At 35.6% G+C, this 21,054-nt stretch overlaps 2 protein-coding genes across 2 annotated transcripts; both read left to right on the plus strand.

The window, feature by feature from the left end:
* The first annotated feature begins 11,484 nt into the window (after nucleotides 1–11,484).
* Nucleotides 11,485–12,435, plus strand: LOC133814042 (uncharacterized). The gene has a single exon (XM_062247060.1). It carries the CDS (start codon nucleotides 11,485–11,487, stop codon nucleotides 12,433–12,435), a length of 951 nt encoding a protein of 316 aa, XP_062103044.1.
* A 289-nt stretch (nucleotides 12,436–12,724) lies between these two features.
* LOC133814043 (uncharacterized) lies at nucleotides 12,725–13,645 on the plus strand. Its single transcript, XM_062247061.1, has 2 exons — nucleotides 12,725–13,072; nucleotides 13,253–13,645. The coding sequence occupies exons 1-2, from the start codon at nucleotides 12,725–12,727 to the stop codon at nucleotides 13,643–13,645; spliced, it is 741 nt and encodes a 246-aa protein (XP_062103045.1).
* Nucleotides 13,646–21,054: the final 7,409 nt, after the last annotated feature.

A 21,054-nucleotide genomic window follows, 5' to 3' on the forward strand; every position in this document is an offset into this window, starting at 1 on the left:
TCATCCTGAGCCACAGGTGGCTGCTCCGGCCTTTGAGGGATTGCTGGCTGGAGCGGAGGACTAGGATTGGGAGCCCTCTGAGGCGGCGCACTCAGCGGCTAATCTGGCTGAGAGGCTGGCACAGCCTGGCTCTGAGCCAATTGGATGGCTGCTTCGAGAGCAGCCATGGCATCCCTCTATCGACGGTCCATGTCCGCTTGTCGCTCACTCAGCTCCTGACGCTGTCGTTCTATTTCTCTCTGTTGTAGCGCCATTGTCTCCGAAACATTCTCCTGATTCTCAGATTAGCCAACTCATCCTGCAACACCCCCAGTGTTGGCCTCAGTGTTTCCGAATCTAACTCCTCCTTTTCAAACTCCAAATGTGGTTCATTCTCAGCCACATTTGGGGGAGGAAGTTGGGATGATGCAGCGCCAGTGGTTTGTCGAGCCCTCTTGGATGTCTTCGCCATTAGATTTTCTTACAGTTTTTTATCAATCTCTCAATGAAAGCACCAAAATGTTGACCCTCGATTTGGCCAACGACACAGAGTCAAATATACGACAAGTAATGAGATGACAATTAAGAGTTTAATCTAATGGTAAAGAAGAAAACACCAACGATTTATAGTGGTTCAGCCCCAATAAATGGCAATGACCTACGTCCACTTAGTGTTATTATTAATATTGAATCCCAATGCCGTGATCAAAGAACTAGGGTTCTTGAGTTTCACAAACCTTGGGAGAATTACAATACGACGATGGATAATCGCACTATAGGCTCTCTCTCTCAATATTCAGGAAAAATATTCAAAGGTCCAATAGTCCCTTCCTTGAGCTATTTCATGCATATTTATAGGCTCAAGGGGGGTTACATTGGCCATTGGGCCTTAACTCTCCTTAATATCTATGTATCAAGGTAATAAAGATGAAATAATAAATATAATTATTACAAGATCACAATCTTATAAGGGAATAACCCGAATCATACGACCAGCTTGGTCGTACCTAATAGTCAGTCTTGATGAAGCAATGTGTAGCTAGTCGATAACCAAACAGCACCGCCTTATTTCAATTATGCCACGTGTCATCCACGTGTGAGAAATACCTGCCACGTCATAAGCAGTCGTTTTTGGGTAAACAAAGTATATTAAAAGTTATCGTGTAGTATATTTATTTACCAAAAAAAGACTTACTTGCTGACGTGGAAAAATAAGTACGCACGCAGGTTTCACGTTACTATTTAAGTGGTTACGTTCAGGTCGACCATCGACCAGAGGTGAAGTTGCTCAATAGATCAAGAAGATGCTTAACCGTACGATAGAAGACGTGTTTCATATGCAACCAGGTTGGTCGTAGCATATCAGATATTTCTAAAGATATTTGATCCTATTTTTATGTAAAGATTGTAATTTCTGTTATTATTTAAATATGTTTGTATCAAAATATATACACGGCCCATCGGCCCGTAAAGAGGGCCTTGAGCCTATAAATAGGACTCGAGGGACTCTTTGGAGGGGGGAATTTTTTTTGTAATCAAGAGAGAGAAATATAGTGTTTTTATCCATGAAATTTGTACTCACCTCCAAGCTTGTGAAACTCGTGAACCCTAGTTCACTGATTGCAGGTTTTGGAGTTCTTCTAAAATAATAAGAACACGAAGTGGATGTAAGTCATTACCATTATTTGAGGCTGAACCACTATAAACTTTGGTGTCGTTTATCTTCTTGGGTTTAATTGATCTTATTTCTATCATTTTTATTGACTCCATGTCGTTGACCAAATCGATGGTCAACATTTTAGTGCTTTCATTGAGAGTTGAACTCAAAACTTTCAAGAAGATCAAATGGAAAAACCAACCAGGAGAGCGGGGCAAACCTCTGAGAATATGCCAAATTAACCTCCTCCATAAGGTGTAGCAGAAGATGAGACACATGTGGAGTTGGAAGAGGAGGATATGGATTTTAAAACCATGCGGACGACTTTGATTGTATTGCAAGAGGAATTAGCTAATTTGAGGGCTAATCAAGAGAACGTAGCCGAGACAATGGTGTTGCAGCAAAAGGAGACTGATCGGCAGTGCCAAGAACTGAATGAGCGGCAGGCTGACATGGACCACCGACAGAGGGATGCCACTGCAGCCTTAGAAGCGGCCATTCAATTGGCACGAGGACAGCCTATACCTGCCTCCCAACTGGATCAGCCACCCAACACTCACCATCAGCAAAATCCACATTCAGAGCATCCTCAGTATCACCATATTCCACCACAACCAAGGAATCCTCAAAGACCAGAGCGACCTCCTATTGCTTAACAGAAGAGGCCAGTCCAAGCTCCTTAGTAGCGACCACCCTCTCGCGCCTAGCAGCAAAGGAAGAATAGGGCCAAGCAGCATCCCAGAAGCCCTAGACGCCAGACAACTGAGGAGAAAAACCCTCCTAGCAGGGGACAACGTCCCTCGGGAAGTAGAAGACAGATGGATTCAGGTTCTGCGGTCAGAGGTCCCCCACGACATAGTAATGTTAGAGGACCTACCGACCAATGCAAGCCTCCCCCTGTTTATCGAGACATACCAGCAGGGAGAGATGGATACAGTGCGAACAACAGGTCACACCCCATAGGTCACAATTTAGAGATGGCCATGATTATAATAAGGCGGATTCTGGCAGGAGGAGCACTGGTCGACAGCAGGAAGAGAGAGGTGAATGACAAAATCCTCCACCAATGGAGAACCGACCTATAAGCCAAAACACTGGGGGGCAGCCCAAACAGCCCAATGTCTTCAACCGACTAGGTGTAAGCGAACAAAGGCGAAGGGATGAAGACATGAGGGATGTACTCAACAATCGAAGGGAAAGGCATGATGAGTACTTCCCCCCGACTCGGGCGCTCCAGCAATACCAGATGTTGTACATGCCCAAATAGATGCCTTAAATCAGGTCGTGCAGCAATTAGTTGGGAACAAGGCGTCCCATGTAGAATTTGATCGGAGGAAGGGCACCCCATTCATCCATAGAATTGATGTGGCAGAGACTCCAAGCAAATTTAAGATGCCCACTTTACCCAACTTTACAGGAGGAGAAGATCCTGTATCTCACGTAACAAGTTTGAGATATAGATGGACATCCAAAATGTGTCAGATGATGCTCGATGCAGGACTTTTCTTGCCACGTTATCCGAATCTGCTCAGGAGTGGTATTTCAAGTTCCCTCTTAATAGCATAGTTTCCTGGGAAATGTTCGTAAAGGAGTTTTACGGACAGTTCTATGCTGGTCAAATACACCCAACAGAGGCCAATCAGCTGGTCAAAATTCGGTAAAAGGAAGGAGAAACCCTAAAAGGGTATATCCAACGATTCATGCGAGCCACTGCTAGGGCCAAAACTGTTGGAGATGAGGGAAAGATGATGGCAGTCACTACTGGAGTACGACGCCATTCTCCCCTCTGGAGTAGTTTACAAAAGAATGTAGTCAAGATCACTCAGTAATTCCTAGATCGAGCAGACAAGTATATCAAGCTCGAGGAAGCTATCGCTAATGAGGGGAAGTCTCACGTGGACGACCAGGGCAAGAAGGAAGACCCCACCAAAGCCGCCAATGGAACTAGTAAACCCAACGACAACAACAAAAATAACGGAAAAAATGGGGGGAAAAGGGCGAACAACGAGCTAGCAACATCTGATATCAAGCGCCCCAAGAAAAATAAATACGAGCCAAGGTTCACCAATTACACTACCTTGGGCAATAGCCGAGCTAAATTATATCAGGCCAGTCACACCACTATTCCCTTTAGGTGGCCAGCACCGATTAGAAAAGATATCGCCAAAAGGGACACAACCGAGTTTTGTTGTTTTCACAACGACTATGGCCGTGAAACCAACGAGTGTAACCAGCTCAAAGACGAGATTGAGTTTGATATTAGACAAGGACAATTAAGGTGGTATGTATGAGCTGGTGGAGGTTCTCAACAGGAGGCTCGTGGAGGCAATGAGCAAGTGCCTGTACGCCAGCGCTCGCCTCCTTTACAGCCAACTCCGGTCGCTGATACATTGTTGACCATCTGCGAAGGACCACAAATAGCAGGTGACAATGGTAAGGCAAGGGAAAGATTTGCCAGAACCCTAAATCATGATCAGGATATCAAAATGCTAAGGGTCAAGGAGCGAACTCCCAAAAAATCTTGAACAGAGGAAGAGTTGATAACTTTCTCCGAGCTGGACGCTCAGCATGTTCGAGTTCCCCCTCAGATCCTCTAGTTGTAGATGTTCCGATCACTAACATGGTGGTAAAACGTGTTCTAGTGTATATAGGAAGCTCGATCAATATTTTGTATAAATCTTCACAAGAAATAATGAAATTATCAATGCAAGATTTAGAACAATGCAACCAAACCATCTATGGTTTTTCTGGCGAAGGGCTCGCTCCAATAGGGTTGATCAGACTCCCAGTCACAACAGGAGCTACACCTGCGAATAGGACATTACTCACTACTTTCATAGTAGTTGATTGTCCTTCTACATATAATGCCGTGATTGGGAGACCTATACTCGTCGACCTGCGAGCCATAGCCTCAGTCTGGCATTTAGCCATGAAGTTTCCAACTGACTTAAGAGTTGGGTGCATATTGGGAAACCAGCGAGAAGCACGAGAATGTTACAATTCCTCGATCACAAAAGCAAAAAGAGGCAAATCGGGGGATAGAGCCAAAAGAAGATTGTTGGTAATAAATGAAACACATGCCCAACCAGGTGAACAAGTCACCAAATAGGATGTTGCCCAAAGTGAGGAAGGTAGCTAGATCCTCGCTTTGGGGATTTTGAAGAAAACATTGGACTCATGGAGGACCTTGAAGGGGTCCAACTAGAATAGACAGATCCGACCAGGGTTGTGAAAGTCGGTAAAAACTTAGAAACAACAATGAAACACAAGCTAGTGGAATTTTTGAAGAAGCACTAGGAGGTCTTTGCCTGGTCACATAAATATATGGTTGGGATAGACCCAACAGTGATCAGCCATGTCTTGAATGTAGACAAAAACTTTCCACCTGTACAACAAAAATAAGGCTGCTCGACAAAGATAGATCTAAGGCCTTAAAAGAAGAAGTTGAGAAGCTGAAAGAAAGTGGATTCATTAGGATAGCGTTTTAACCATCTTGGGTCTCAAATCTCGTACTAGTTCCCAAGCCAAATGGCAAGTGGAGGACGTGCGTAGATTTCACAGACCTTAATAAAGTCTGTCCGAAGGATTGTTTCCCATTTCCAAGAATTGACCAGCTGGTCGATGCTACATCAGGACATGAAATTTTATCGTTCACGGATGCTTACTTTGGTTATAAACAAATTAGTATGCATCCACCTGATGAAGATCACACTAGCTTTCGAACAGATACAGGACTTTACAACTATAAAGTAATGCCCTTCGGTTTGAAAAATGCTGGTGCGACTTACCAGCGACTAGTTAACCATATTTTCAAAGAGCTTAACATGAAAATCGATGTCGATGATATGCTGGTTAAGTCGAAAAATGTCGAAGAACACATCAAGGACCTACAAGAATGCTTCAACATCTTGAACAAATATCAGATGAAGCTGAACCCTCTTAAGTGTTCTTTTGGTGTTGGGTCAGCGAAATTTTTGGGATTCATAGTAAACTCACGAGGAATCAAAGCTAATGCCGAAAAAATTCAGGCACTGATCGAGATGCAGTATCCTGCCAAAATTAAAGATGTCCAAAGCCTAACCAGAAGAATTACGGCCCTGATTAGATTCATATCTAAATCAATGGACAAATGTGTTCCATTTTTTAATCTACTTAGAGGCAACAAAAAGTTTGAATGGACAAAAGAGTGCAAACATGCCTTTCAAGCGCTAAAATCCCACATGTCGCAACCACCAATCTTGTCCAAACCGGTCGAAGGAGAAACTTTGTTCATCTACTTAGCAATCATAGAGTACGCTGTTATTGCTGTTTTGATCAGAGAAGAAGACAACATCCAAAAGGCAGTATACTATGTAAGTAAGAGGCTAATGGGAGCAGAATTACGATATCCGCCCATAGAGAAATTGGCTTATTGCTTGATTCTAGCCTCTAGGAAGCTGCGACCCTACTTTCAGGCTCACCCCATCATAGTACTCACCAACCAGCCACTACGGCAAATCTTACAAAATGAAATGCCCCGAATTCTCCGATGTGGTTTAGTGGCGGGATTAGTAGGCCAGGAGGGCCATACTTGTTTAATTAAGCCATTAAATGATATTATGCATGTATATGTGAATTATATTATAATATGATGTTAAATGCATGCATGTGGGTCCACATTTTAATTACAGGGGTGTGATGGTAATTTAGCCCATTGAGGGCATAACTGTATATTTGTATGCATGTCGGTGATATATGTTGAGACCACATCATAATGTGGGTTTGTTCGAGCCATTCGGCATGAGACAATCTTGGAATGTTGATTAGTGGTCTAGTCACAACAGGTTTAAGATCGGGGCTCGGGTTGAGTCTTGGGGTGATTTTAATGATTAGAGCGTTACCGGGTATTAAAGGGTAACAGGATGTGAATTATTGGTGTTTGAGATTATTGGGAATATCGGGAATTGGAGAGCGTTAATTATGATTAGCGAGATAGGTGGAAAATACCAGATATGCCCTTGGGAGCCTTTAGAAACTTTAAATTGACCTAGGGGTAAAATGGTCATTTCACCCCTAGGATAGATATAAGTCATTTTTGGCTAAGGAAGAGGTAGAAAAATAGAGCACGTTTAAGAGTTTTCCCGTACCATCTTCCCTTCAGTTTTCTTTGTGATTTTTGAATCAATCTTGAGGATTCAAGCTTGGGAAGCAAGCCTTGGGAGTTTGGGAGTGTGTTTCTCCATTGAAGAGCTTCATAAGCTGAGCTTTGGGTAAGTTTCTAACCATAGAATTCCCTGGTTTGCTCTGTTTTAGCTTTGTTTTGCAGTATTTATAGTGACTGCGACACGATAAAATAAGTAATCATGAATTACCTTTTTCAAAACATGGGGAAGTGTAATAGCCGTCAGACAAGTTTTTGGAAAGCTGAAAAGACGTGATTGGACATGATTGGTTACTTTTTTCGAGAAGGCATGAGCAGCTCTGACAGATTTGGTGGGGTAAGCGAAGAGTCAGTTTCCTAAGTTTACTTTATGCTGGTCGCAGTAAAGTAAACTTGGGGGGCAAATGTTTATCCAAAAACGACTGCTTATGACGTGGCAGGTATTTCTCACACGTGGATGACACGTGGCAGAATTGAAATAAGGCGGTGTTGTTCAGTTATCGACCAGCTACACATTTCTTCATCAAGACTGACTATTAGGTACGACCAAGCTGGTCGTATGATTCGGTTTATTCCCTTAAAAGATTGTGATCTTGTAATAATTATATTTATTATTTCATCTTTATTACCTTGATACACGGATATTAAGGAGAGTTAAGACCCAATAGCCCATGTAACCCCCCTTGAGCCTATAAATATGCATGAAATAGCTCAAGGAATTGACTTTTGGATATTTGAATCTTTTTCCTGAATATTGAGAGAGAGAGCCTATAGTGCGATTATCCATCGTCTTATTGTAATTCTCCCAAGGTTTGTGAAACTCAAGAACCCTAGATCTTTGATCACGACATTGGGATTCAATATTAATAATAGCACTAAGTGGACGTAGGTCTGCCATTCATTGGGGCCGAACCACTATAAATCGTTGGTGTTTTCTTCTTTACCATTAGATTAAACTCTTAATTGTAGTCTCATTTCCTGTCGTATATTTGACTCCGTGTCGTTGGCTAAATCGAGGGTCAACAGACTTTTTTAGTCACTCATGTAATTCATATGCCTTATTATTTAAGATATTTTTACGTTAACTTCAAGTCTATTTTATAAACTAATTAGTTATCATATAGTATAAAAAATTACTCCTCTAATTCTAAGTTACCACAGATATCTTATTAGAAAATTATATTATTTATTATACTACATAGTTACTTTTAAAAGCTACATTTTTCGTTGCTTTTAAAATCATTTAAGATATCACTTGATTACCTTTTGACATATGACTAAATTTTTGGGTATGTCACAAATTCAAAGCAACTAAAAAACTTAGTGAGTTACCAAAAAGAATCTTCTTATGTTCTTTTTAAAAGTTACCAAACAATATCCTAAAGAATCTATTTCAAAAAGTTACTTGAAATATTTCTAAAATATCTTTAAAGTTGTTTAGAAACCACATGGTATCTTTTAAATGTAAAATAATAATACAAATTTTAGTATAATAAATTTTGTTTAAGTTTAAAATTTAGTTACTTTTTTGTTAACAAAATATAAAAAATAAACTAAAGGTTGCATTTTATTATGGTTATCTTCTCCGACGATGGCGAAAAAATATATGCTTCCCATATATCAAAATGAACACCTTGAAGAGTAAGTCACAATGGTTGAGCCTAATCGACTAGCGGTGTAATCAGAAAATATTTTTGAAGTTAAGGAGAAGAGAGAGTAAGAAAGAAACACATATAAAAAAAAACCGTGAAAAAAGATAGAGAGAGGGAGAGAGATATAACAAAAGATAAAGTAGTAACAATATTTTTTTCTTTTCTTTTAAAACGTTATATTATTTAATAAAGACGGTACATCAAAACAGTAAAAATGTAAATTAAATAAGCAACGACATTTTTGTAATTAAGTTAGAAAAAACGCTACCACATGTAAATTTTCATTTCTTTTTTTTTTTCTTTCTATTGTACGATCTTTCCGCCCAATAAACGCGGATTAATTTTAATCAATGTACTTGATAGACAAAAATAATAAATAAGTGAAAAATAATTATGAAAGTACCTAATAACTTATACCCAATTTATAAGGAATGCATTTTGTTCATACCATTTTGTTTTTTAAAAATGTTGTTTAAGTTAACAAAATATTTGTGTTATAAAATATCCTACAAAGTGTGAGGCTAAATCCCACAAAAGCTTAGCATTTGCCAACTCTGCATGGAAAAACTAAAGGAAGTTAGGAAGTCGATTGTTTTGTTTGTTTTTTTTAGGTTTTTAAAAGTTATCTTTTAGACTGCCTTTAAAATTATTGTTGTTTAAGTTTTTAAATATGATTTATTTTTTAGGTTATATTATAATTACTTATTATTTAAGATAAATTTTGGTTTCTTTCAAATCTATTTTATAAAATTAATAGGTTATCAAAAAGTGCATTTTTATTTCACATTTAAAAGTTACCATATAGCTTATTATCAAGATTACAATTTAGAATACTATATGGTAATTTTTAAATGTGAAACAAAAATATATTTTATGATTATCAATGGAATTTATGTTTGAATTAAAGTTATCATGACACAAATATATATTTTGGCGACTCATTGAAGTTAATTTTTGGTTACCAATATACACTTTTGAATCATAGCATAACATTACCCACTCAAATCATATTATTTGGCGATGATAAGAAACATATACTTAAATGATCATCTCGAAGAGTATGTTGTGATTGTAGTATTCTTAAGCCCAAATGGGCAATGGTGGATAGGTTTTATTATCGAAGTGCTCGTTCCAATGGTACCACCCTAGCCTTGAAGTGGATAGAGATTGTCGAAAAACTTAGTCAAAATCTCATCAGCATTCAGTTTGACCGGCGCATGCGACATCCATTGATAGTGTCTGGTGATAAGCTTTAGACGACAAGGTCGTCAGTAGATGGGATTTCATAAGGGTTGGCGCGTGTGGCATTCAGAACTCTAGTGGTCGACGGTCAGCACTTGCGTAGTTAGAGAAGGAAATATGAAGAAAGATGCGATAGGCTAGATCTGTAAAAAGTGGGTAACATGAAAGAAAGGGGGTTGTTAAGTTTTTGGGAATTCATTATTTTTAATATGCATAATTTTTTTTATAAGTAATGTATTAAAATTTTGTTGGACAATTTTGTCAATAAAAAAAATTTAGATGTAAACATAACCATTAAAAAAAAGTTTGAAAACACCATAGACATGTAAAGATTCCTATAAAATGGCTATAGAGCTCAGTTTATCAGTCTTGTACGTTTAATAATGGGATTTTTTTTATAAATATGGCTTTTAAGCCATTACTATGCAAAATTATGGGAATAAAACTTTCCCTAATTTGAATGGAAATATTTAATTAAAAAAAACCCAGTTCATGGGAAAAATAATCACATATGGTAACTCAAAATTAAACAAAAACACATCGGCAAAAGGATGGGTACTATAGCAAATAAAATTGCAAATACTCATTTGCTGAAACTTGAGTCGATCAAAAGCATCTCCAACATAAATGTTTCTTCAGCAACGACACCCATCTCCGGCAACACCTTCCATCTCCTGTAACAACTTCTAATCTCTGAAGAGATCCTCAAGATCCGATCAAGAACAACAATCAAAATCAATTCCAACAACAATCAGCAACCTCCAGCCAACTCCGATCGACAAACCTCCAGCAACAATCGGCAACCTCCAATCGATTCTGCTGCACTCTTCGACATCTCCGACGACGTGGTTTTCCAGCGTCCAAAGCATCCAAGAAACAAGGTTTGCAAATCTTTTTCTGTCGATTCCTATTTTACTGCAATTTACTTCAATTTCAAAACTATTAAATTCCTAAATCTTCTACTTATTCTGGAACTATTAATTTTAGAATTATTTCAGAACTATTTTATTGATTATAATGATAATGATGAAGTTCTTGATGTCCATTCTCAAAACACAAACCAATTTATGAACTTAAAATTTGAAAAAAAAATTATTTAAACCTACTAATATGTGTACATTCATGGACTAGAAATAGACAAAAATCAAGAACTGTGAAATTTTTAGAATTTGTAATTTGTCTTGTAAAAAAAATCATTTGATATTGGTAAAGTTTATCTGCTAAAATATTCTGTAAGAACAGGGTAACCAGTTACCTTGTAAAACAGTCAATATATTCAATAAAGCGTTTCAGTGGGGTATGTGATTACAGATTAAGATAACCAGTTACCTTCCCTAGTTACAACCAACTAATTCCTTAAAATATTGCCAAATTTTGCAAGTATGAACATTACTACTTCTTTGGTTCAATTTGGGGGCAAGTGGAATGAAAATAATGAGTACCAAGGGTACACAATGACTGAGATATTAATTCTACCAAATTTTTCTCATGACAACTTGGTGAATTTGATAAAAAAGGAGATAAAGAAAACAAGGGAAACTATTAAAATTCCTTATCAAGTAGCCAAAGAAACACCTCCAATTAAGTTGGAAATAGACAACTCAGTGTTGTTCTACATGGAAATAAAGAAAAAAGCTATTGCAATCATAACAGACTTACCATTGTGTGTCACTATAGTTCAAGAATCATGCAATGAAAATAACCTCCTTCTACTAGCAAATCAGATAGCTACATTAGATGAAATAGAGGTTGGGACATTATTAATGCAAGCCAACCAAGATTCCATCAATGAACAAATGCTACTTGAATAAGGAATGTCAAGCACAACAAATGAGGGCAGCAACGTGCCATACATACCTCGTCTTGTTGAAGAAGTAGCAGATTTCATAATTGAAGACCATACAAAAAGAAAAAAGAAGTTGGAGAAAATCCAAACAGTAATATCTTATCACAGAGTCAACACAATAGATCAAGGGCAAATTTACAAGGACAAGAACACAATCAAATCAGCTCTTAGTTACTATGCCATGATGCATAACTTCCAGTTCAAAACTGATAGATCAGAACCGAGAGAGTACCTAGTTTCTTGCACAGATGACACATGTAGTTGGTTTGTGAGAGCATCTAAGTACAGAGACCAAGATTTATTCAAGGTACGAAAATGCATTTCAAATCACATTTGCTCTGTTGAAATTGTTATGGAGGACCATAGGCAAGCAAAAAACATCGTAATTGGTGAATTAATAAAGAACAAGTACAAGTCAATCAAAAGAAATTACACTCCAAATGACACCATGAATAACATAAATGATGACTTTGGAGTAACCATGGGAAACACAAAAGCATGGAGATCAAGAAAGAAAGCTTTGCGCCTAGTAAGAGGGAACCCCGATGATTTATATCAAAAGTTGCAAATGTATCTTCACATGTTGAAGCAAGCAAATCCAGGAACAATAACACACCTACTCACAGACAAGGAAGATAGATTAAAATACCTATACATAGTTTTCTCTAACTCAATCAAGGGCTGGAGATACTTGAGGTCTATAATTGCTGTTGATGGAACTTTCTTGAAAAATGCACATGGCGGTTCCCTATTTTCAGCATCAACGTTAGATTCAAACAACAACATTTTTGTCTTGGCTTTTGGAATAGCAAACTCTGAAAATGATAACTCATGGCTTTGGTTCTTCTCCAAACTGAGAGACACCTATGGAGAACATAAAGGCATGATAGCTTCAAATTATATATTCTTTTTTACATAGAAAAAAGAACTAGTTACCCAAATTAGATACACACATACATGCTATTTCTTTTAGTATTTGATTAAAGTAACTGGTTACCTTCACCAGAAATAACAAAAATGAATAATACATGATTTTTTTAATTTTATAGTATTTAAATTCCACATGATTGGCTATTGTTTCCAACAGACACAAGAGCATAGACAATGCAGTACATATGGTGTACCCAAATGTTTTTCATGGAGCTTGCATGTTTCACTTGCTCAATAATTTGAAAAGCTAGTATGGAAGCCATGGAGAAGAGCTACAAATGAATTTCATTGCAACAGCAAAAGCATACACACAAACAAAATGTGAATGCTACATGAAAGGCCTTGATAGACGCATTAGACCCTATTTAGGGAAAGCCAAGTATGAAACTTGGGCAAGATCATACTCGCCAACAAAAAGATACACCATGATGACATCCAACATCACAGAATTACTCAACGCTACACTAAAAGTTGCAAGAAATCTCCCCATTGATATCTTGGTTGAATGCCTTAGAAGTTTGGTTCAATGGAACAACTCAAATAATGCAAACGGAACATTCACAAAAGTCTCTACACCAATAGAAAATGAGTTAAGGCATGACATTGTTTCAAAAATGAAGTATAAGGTATACAATTAAACTTATTCTTACTATTCTTTAATCTATCAATGGATGGTAACCAGTTACCTTACGTAACAAAACAAAAAACCCATTAAGTTACACAGAGAGGTAACTAGTTGCCTTCAATGTTAATTCTACATAAAATGTTTATTATTTGATTCTAATTCATGACAAAAATATTTTCAGGTCTTTCCTTTCAACCAAATAGAATACCAAGTTCATGATGAAAAGGGAATCAATTTCATAGTAAATATACAAAATAGAAGATGTACTTGCAATAGGTTTCAAGAATATGAAATGCCTTGTGGGCATGCGGTAGCTGTAATTGCAAAGAGAAACTTGGGAGTGTGGGATTACTGTACGAAGTTCTACAAAACAGAAATGTTGAAAGCATTGTATCAAGAAAATGTTCATCATTTGCCACATAAAGATGAATGGAATCTCCTACAACACTTGGACATAGTGGTGCTACCTTCAAAGGTAACAACCTGTAGGAAGACCAAGAAAAAAAAGAATAAGATCAAGAGGGGAACTAAAAGTAATAATCACCTGTGGGAAATGTGGGCAACCAGGACATAACAAGAAGAATTGCAGGAATCCTCCAATTGAGAAGCCAAACAAGAAGAAAAGGAAAAAGACATGGCTTCATATTTTACAGAAAAACAAACCTATCATAGCTTTATTCATTGAAATTGTGACTTTCATATTCATCAAGTATTATCGAATATTTTAATAAGTTTGTTTCAAATTTAAACACATTAATTGATTACACAAACTTATAAATTCCTTTCAAACTAATTTCTTGAGTTTGTTTACTTCTTATTTATCAATGCCACCATCAACATAAATATACCAGCAAAAAAAGTAATTGGTTACCGAAAAAGGAAAAATAATCAAACATGAAGGTAACCAGTTGCCCAAAAATACCAGCAAAACAATGATATAGGTAACTGGTTACCCTGATATAGCAATACAAGAAAAATTACCCCACTATAACAATCTAAAAGCCAAAAAAAAAAAAAAAACTTTACTTTCTTCTATCACAAACTCTCCTATATTAACCCACTGTAGCAATCTAAATTAAAATATAATATTAACTAAATAAATTGGTTACCTTACTTTAATAATATAAACCTAGGGGGAAAAATATAAAAAAAAAACACTTAAGTAACAAGTTACCTTGGTATATTAGCAAAGAAACAGCCTGTGTACCTAGTTACCCTCAAAATCATTATTGCCCCCAATTACACCTGGAAAATCTGCTAAATAATCCATCTGGGGACTGGTTACCCTTAAATAATTCCATAAAACAAAGGAAAAAAATACAAAAACAAATAGAAAACTAGCTACCTACTTTAAAGTGTTATGTACAAAATATATTAATAATTGAATTAAAAAAAAGAATGAGCAAGAAAAATAAAATAAAACAAAAAATGAACTAATAAAAGGCTAAATTGCTATATATAGATATGCAATGATCTTAAGAATCACAATGTTTTACATAAACAGAAATTTAAAATAGCTAAATGTAAAACTAGAAATTGTCCCATCATTTAATAAATGTTATAGCAAAATAAAAAACAAAAGAAACATAACATCACTAAAAGCCTATGCAGCAATCTTCATTCTCTTATGTCTCCTATCCAAAAGTCTTTCACTAGACCCATCACTAGTTAAGTATCCCTCAAGTTCTTTCTTCTTTCCTTGAAAGTACAAGCTGACAGCAATATCTTCGTGAAGGAGACAAACATCAATATGTTTAGGCATCTCATTCTCCTTCCCAAGTATTATTTGCTCAACAAAATAAGTAGAAAACACCCCACAATTGCTGCATATTGGAAAAAAAAAACTAAGAACATATAACAAAATGACACAGAGAAAAAAAAACTAAAATCAAACAAACAAACTAACCAATCAATATGTTGAGGAATGGCTCTAGCAATGGTCAACTTCAAAGCATCATTCTCTGCCACATCATAAGGACTAACATCAATATTTATATCTTGACGATAATAGAAACAAATCTTCTCCAATAGAAGAGAAATCAAAATAACAAATGCTTCAACAACAGGTTAAGTCTGATTTTCATGCTTTGCACCAGACGTTGGATCATACACCTTAAGTGATCTCTATTGTATATCAAAGTGCAACACAATCTAGTGCATAAGAGCCTTCACATTAAAAGGCATAATGACATCATCAAGTAAATTCCAATGAATTGCATAAAACATGGATTCCCCCTTCATTTTCTTCAAAACAACGCATATGTCATCTACTTTGAATGCACCACTTCCTTTTTTTTAAATCTTCATACATAAAATCTATGTTTTTCCCAAAATAATTGTCAGTGGTAGATACTCTCATCTTCAAGCATTTACACAATTTAACATTTCTCCTCAAGTAATACAGCATCACATCAATATGTTGCATAATAGAAAAAAAATACATGCATGTAAGATAATGTATAGAGAAACCAATCAACTATAACAGACAAGAAAAATTTATTACTCAAGGATAATTGATTAACATCATCAACACAACACAGTTACACGTCTTGGGTAACTAGTTACCCAATGAACTACAACATAGCAAAAAGTTAGGTAACTGGTTACCCAATAACATCATAATATATAATTGAAATAGATTACTAGACTATTTTTTTTTTTAAAACAAAAAAAGAAATCCAACATGAAAAAATAGATAAAATAAAAGGAAGAAACTCACTGATGAATCAATGGATTGCCTAGAGAAATAAAGGCTATGGAACCAAGTCTTATCAGCAATAAAGACAAAAGTGAAGTTAATTGGTGGGTCCACAGTATTATCATCATATTTCTTGATACTGTACATACCTTAAAACACAAAAGAAAAAGTTAACTAATTAAACAAATATATTACATATAAAAAAAAAGTTAAAAAAAAGTAATAGTTTTACATACTTGTTCCTTTTCTTCAAATCACGTTTAATCCAAGAGTAAAACTCAAAAGGTTGTTCTTCAATGTGATTATGACCAAGATCATTGGAAAATGGACAAATATTATCCAATATTGTCCTCTTTCTTTTTTGTTTCACTCCGTCTTCAGAAGATCCAAAATTTGTCAGGAAATGAGACTTTACTACGACACTCGACTTCGCTTGCCTTTTCTTTCCCAAAACCAATCTAGTATCAATAACTTGTGCATCATCATATAACACAATCAACCACTTACTTTTATCCTCCAAAAAACTACTGTCTTTAAGTGGCCTCTCAACTGATTCATTAATAATTCTCCACATTTCATTAGAGACATAAAATATGGGAGTTCGAGGACTTGAGCATACAATTGATTCACCTTTAATTGCCTCCTAAAAAAGAAAAAAAATAAGGAACCAATACTCCATTACAAACAACAAAACAAGAGAAAAAAAGCAATTGCTTCAACAAATACAAGGAAAGAAAAACTTACTTTATTAGTACTAACACAGTGTGAAGCAATCTGATCAGAATGCTCCAAATCAGCCCCCAACTCCTCACGAATATCAACATCTTGGTAACTCCTAGAAGAATGGTCATCAAAATAATCCTAAAAATATAAAAACCATCATTTTTTTACAAATATTATAACCAAATTAGACATAATAAAGGGAAACACACAGACAATAGTAACCAGTTACCACAGAAGAAGTTTTAGCATGAATAGCATCTTCAAACTCTCCACCACCATTATCATTACCAGCACCCATAGATGTCTTAATATCACCCAACAAAAATATGACAGTAGCAAAATCAGCTGCAAAAGTGTAGTGTCCCATAATATTTACTTAGCTAGCTAGATAATAGTGGTAGTTAGTATTAGTTAATAGTATGTTAGTTACTGTGGATTTTGGTTCAAACTGGGACTTAGTTGGAAACTCATAGCAACAGTTGTGGATTTTATAAGTTTATTATATAGTTTAAGAATATTAATTATAACATAAGGTTTGATTAATATTGCTGGTCATAGATATATATTTATTATAACTATGGTTTAGATAGAGCTAATAAGAGTGTGACACTTGTCATAATTATGATTATTAAGGAATTAAGTATTTTTTATGGATAGTTTTAATAAAAGAAAGATCTAGAAGCTCTAGAACATTCCAGCAGTTGTTAGGATCGTATTATGACTCAGTCAAAGTTGTTTATCCAATTCAAAATTATGCTGAACAAGTGCAAATACGTGTTTAATATATCAACGTATGCCGATATATCGCGACATAGGGGCCGATATATCGCGACATAGGGGCCGATATATCGGCTCCATGTATGTATTTTTGAAAGCTTGATTTTTTGAATTTTAAAAATACCCTTAACCACTTATACTTGCCTTTGAACGATTTTGACCGAGTTATGGGCGTCTGTTGAACGAAAATTCAAATATTTTACATTTTATAATCATTTATTTATTCAAATTAAAAGGGGTTAGTTTCACTCATTGAACTCTATAAATAGGACTTAGTGCTCAGCCATTTTCTTCATTCTTCAAGCATTTGATTAGAGCCTCCAAGGTGCTAGTGTTACTATAGAGAGATACACTTGAGTTTTGGGTTAAAGTTTTATCATTCTAAGCTTTTATTAACACTTGGGAAGTGAAAAATAGTGTGATTTTGGTATTGAGGTTTAGACCAATCCATAAGGTCATTCAAGGTATTCCTATTCCTAAGTTCAGTTCTATATGGTTCTTTAGTTTTCTTTTATTCAGATCCTAACTCTTGTTATTGATTTTTGATTAGGTATTTAAATTCTTGAAACTTAATTTTTTGTAAGTTTCTTCTTGGATGGTTTTGTGTTCTTTTTCATCTCTTTTTCTTTAGATTCTCACCATTTTATTGATGGTTTATAGGAGTGTTCTAATCCCGTTCTTGTTCGCAAATATCCCAGCTTTTGGTAAGAAAAATAGGATAGATTTTATGTGCTTATATGTTATGATATGTATATGTATAGTATGTTTTATAGTCCTTGGGTATATGACTTGTTTAGATAACAAGCCCCTAGAATATGATTTATAGTCCTTAGGCATATGACTTGTTTAGATAACAAGCCCCACAAATTTATGGGCATGTGACTTGTTTAGATAACAAGCCCCAAAAATTTATGGGCATATGACTTGCTTAGCTAGCAAGCCCCAAGAAGTATGATGGCCATTGTAGTCCTATATGATATATGTTTATGATAGTCATATATTTTTATAGTATATGATATAGTCTTATGCTTATAAATTATGATGTATGTTTTAATAGATTTTCCTTGCTGGGCATTAGGCTCACTCCTTTATTTTTAGTGTGATACAGGAAAATGATATGGAAGGCAGAAGAATTCTTGGTAGCTTGGCTTGTGTGTTAAGGATGAATGGATTCAATGGACTGCGTGTTGATCGATGACGACGTTATTTATTTTATGTCTTTTAAATTATGTTTTGATGTAATTCCGCTATTAGTACTTAAATTATGTTTTATGTTTTATTAAATAATGGGTACCCATACTATATTTTACATCTTATTTTGTAACTTGCACAATATTTATTTTGGGGTTTTAATAAAGTTATGATTATTTTCTTATGTATGTTTTCTAAAAAAAAGTAGCTAGGTCTAGTAGTTTTAATGGTCCAAGGTCTTAGAAATAGTTGGGTCATTACAAAAAGATTTCTTCAATTCAGTAATTTCAAGCAATATACACTTCTGGGAATCTTGCACTTCAACCAATTTTGATTCAATGGCAATAAGGTCCTCATGCAAATCTGATGGACTATCACCATCATCAGGTGGATCTATTGGCAAAAATATACTCTCAAATGACAACCCTCTCAAAATAAGTAGTTTCATTTCTTCATTGGTAGGGATCATGACATTAACATCATACTACAAGAATGAAAAAAAAAATTAAACAAATTGTAAAAATAACTTTAATAAGTAACCAGTTACCAAAATAAAAAAACCAACATAATAAAAAAAGAATACAATGACAAAAAAATAAAACAAAACCATTACCCTTCCTCTAAAAGCACTTTCTCAACCAGATACTGGTATGACACACTTCCCTCGCTTGTCCAATTTAGAATCCTTAGAAACAAGGAATTAACCCTTCGACATAATGCTTGAGAACAAGAAGGAACGATCTCATAAATCCATATAAGGAAAGCAATAGGGAAACCATAACACTTATAACTATGGTTATCAAGTGACCCACATGCTTTCTTAGCAACATAATCATACATGGAATTCCTATCTTTCAAGACTGATCACATGACACACCTAGTCCGTTTCCACAAAACTTTCCCAAAAGCAAACTTCTTCTTCTCAGCAAAATCAATATCAACCATAGCAAAAAAGGAGTTGTCAACCCGAGTCTCAAGCTGTGTCCCAAACAAAAAACTGCTTAACAAATGAACAATGACCAACTTAACGACAACCTCATCACCCTTCTTCTTTAATTCTTTATCATTGAAAGTAGATGCAACCTCATCTTTCCTAAGTTTCTCTTCTTTCCTAGGTTTACCTTCATACAAAGAAAAATGAGATTTCCTAATATCCAAATCAGCCTCCTTGAAAATTCTAAAATCAACACTGTGATAGTCAGAATCCCGTGATCCGTAAGGGGAAAGACCGAGTAAGCTGTGCAATCCCACACCGCCTGGGGAAGGTCAAGTGTGATGATTCTAAGACTGTGTAGGTATGAGACTACACAGTTGAAGAGGGCTTAAATGGATTGATGGGTACTACCTATATCAACAAGATGCATCTTCTTTTCGGTAGCCCATCACTTGAGAACTCCAAAGTTAAGCGTGCTTGACCTGGGGTAATCTAGGGATGGGTGACCTCCTGGGAAGTTTTCCTAGGAAGCATGTGAGTGAGGAAAAAGCACGGTGAAAAGACTCGTGTTGGTTTGTAGGGCCAGTCGTCATTCCAGAAAGCAGCCATAGTGACGTGGGGCGTCACAAACACTACCCACACATTTCAAGTCAATAATGAGGGCAAACTCATTGATTGAAAACACAACTACTTTACCACCCAACTTAAACCAAAACTCAGAATCTTCATTTTTTTGATGAACCCCCCTCATCAAAACAGTGTGAAATAACTGGACCTGAAATATAATACCAGGTAAATCCAAGAAATGAAAAATGGGGTTCTTCGAAACATCACTTTTTGTTTCGAACTTAAAACTGTCTTAATCTCACTTATAACACAAGGCTTATTCCATTGTTGAACTTTACGCCCAAATCGCCTCTCAAGATTGATTCTAAAATGAGCATCCTACAAAAAACATGGCAACTTGTTAGTCACTGGTTACTTAACTTTGAAAAAACATAAGACAAACAACAAAAACCATTTCAAAGTAACTACAAACCTAAAAAAAACACTAAACATTATAAAATAACTATATACCTATGAAGGCAAAAAATAACTACAACAAAATAACAATGGACAACATAAAATGCATGGTTACTTAATATTAAACTAACACGTACAATAAAAGCAAAATAATTCAAGGTAACCAGGGACCATATGAGAACATTACAAAACACTAAACATAATAAAGTAACTCTGGAAATATAAAGGCAGGAAATAAATAAATACAACAAAATAACTAGGTACCTATAAAAAACACTAAACATCATAAACCAAATGGGTACCTATAAACCAAAAAAATATATAAAAAAAACACAACAAAATAAAAGTGGGCAACATTCAATATCTGGTTACTTAACATTAAAATAATGCAAATAATAAAAGCAAAGAATTTCAAGGTAACCAGGAACCACATGAGAACATACTACAAAACACTAAACATAATAAAGTAATTATGAAAATATAAAGCCAGAAAATAAGTAAATACAACAAAGTAACTAGGTACCTATAAAAAAACACTAAACATCATCAACTAATTGGGTACCTATAAGAATATAAAAAACACAACAAAATAACAGTGAACAACATAAAGTACCTGGTTACTTAACATTCAAATAAC

Source organism: Humulus lupulus, chromosome 2 (genome assembly GCF_963169125.1).
Source record: "Humulus lupulus chromosome 2, drHumLupu1.1, whole genome shotgun sequence".
NCBI lineage: Eukaryota > Viridiplantae > Streptophyta > Magnoliopsida > Rosales > Cannabaceae > Humulus > Humulus lupulus.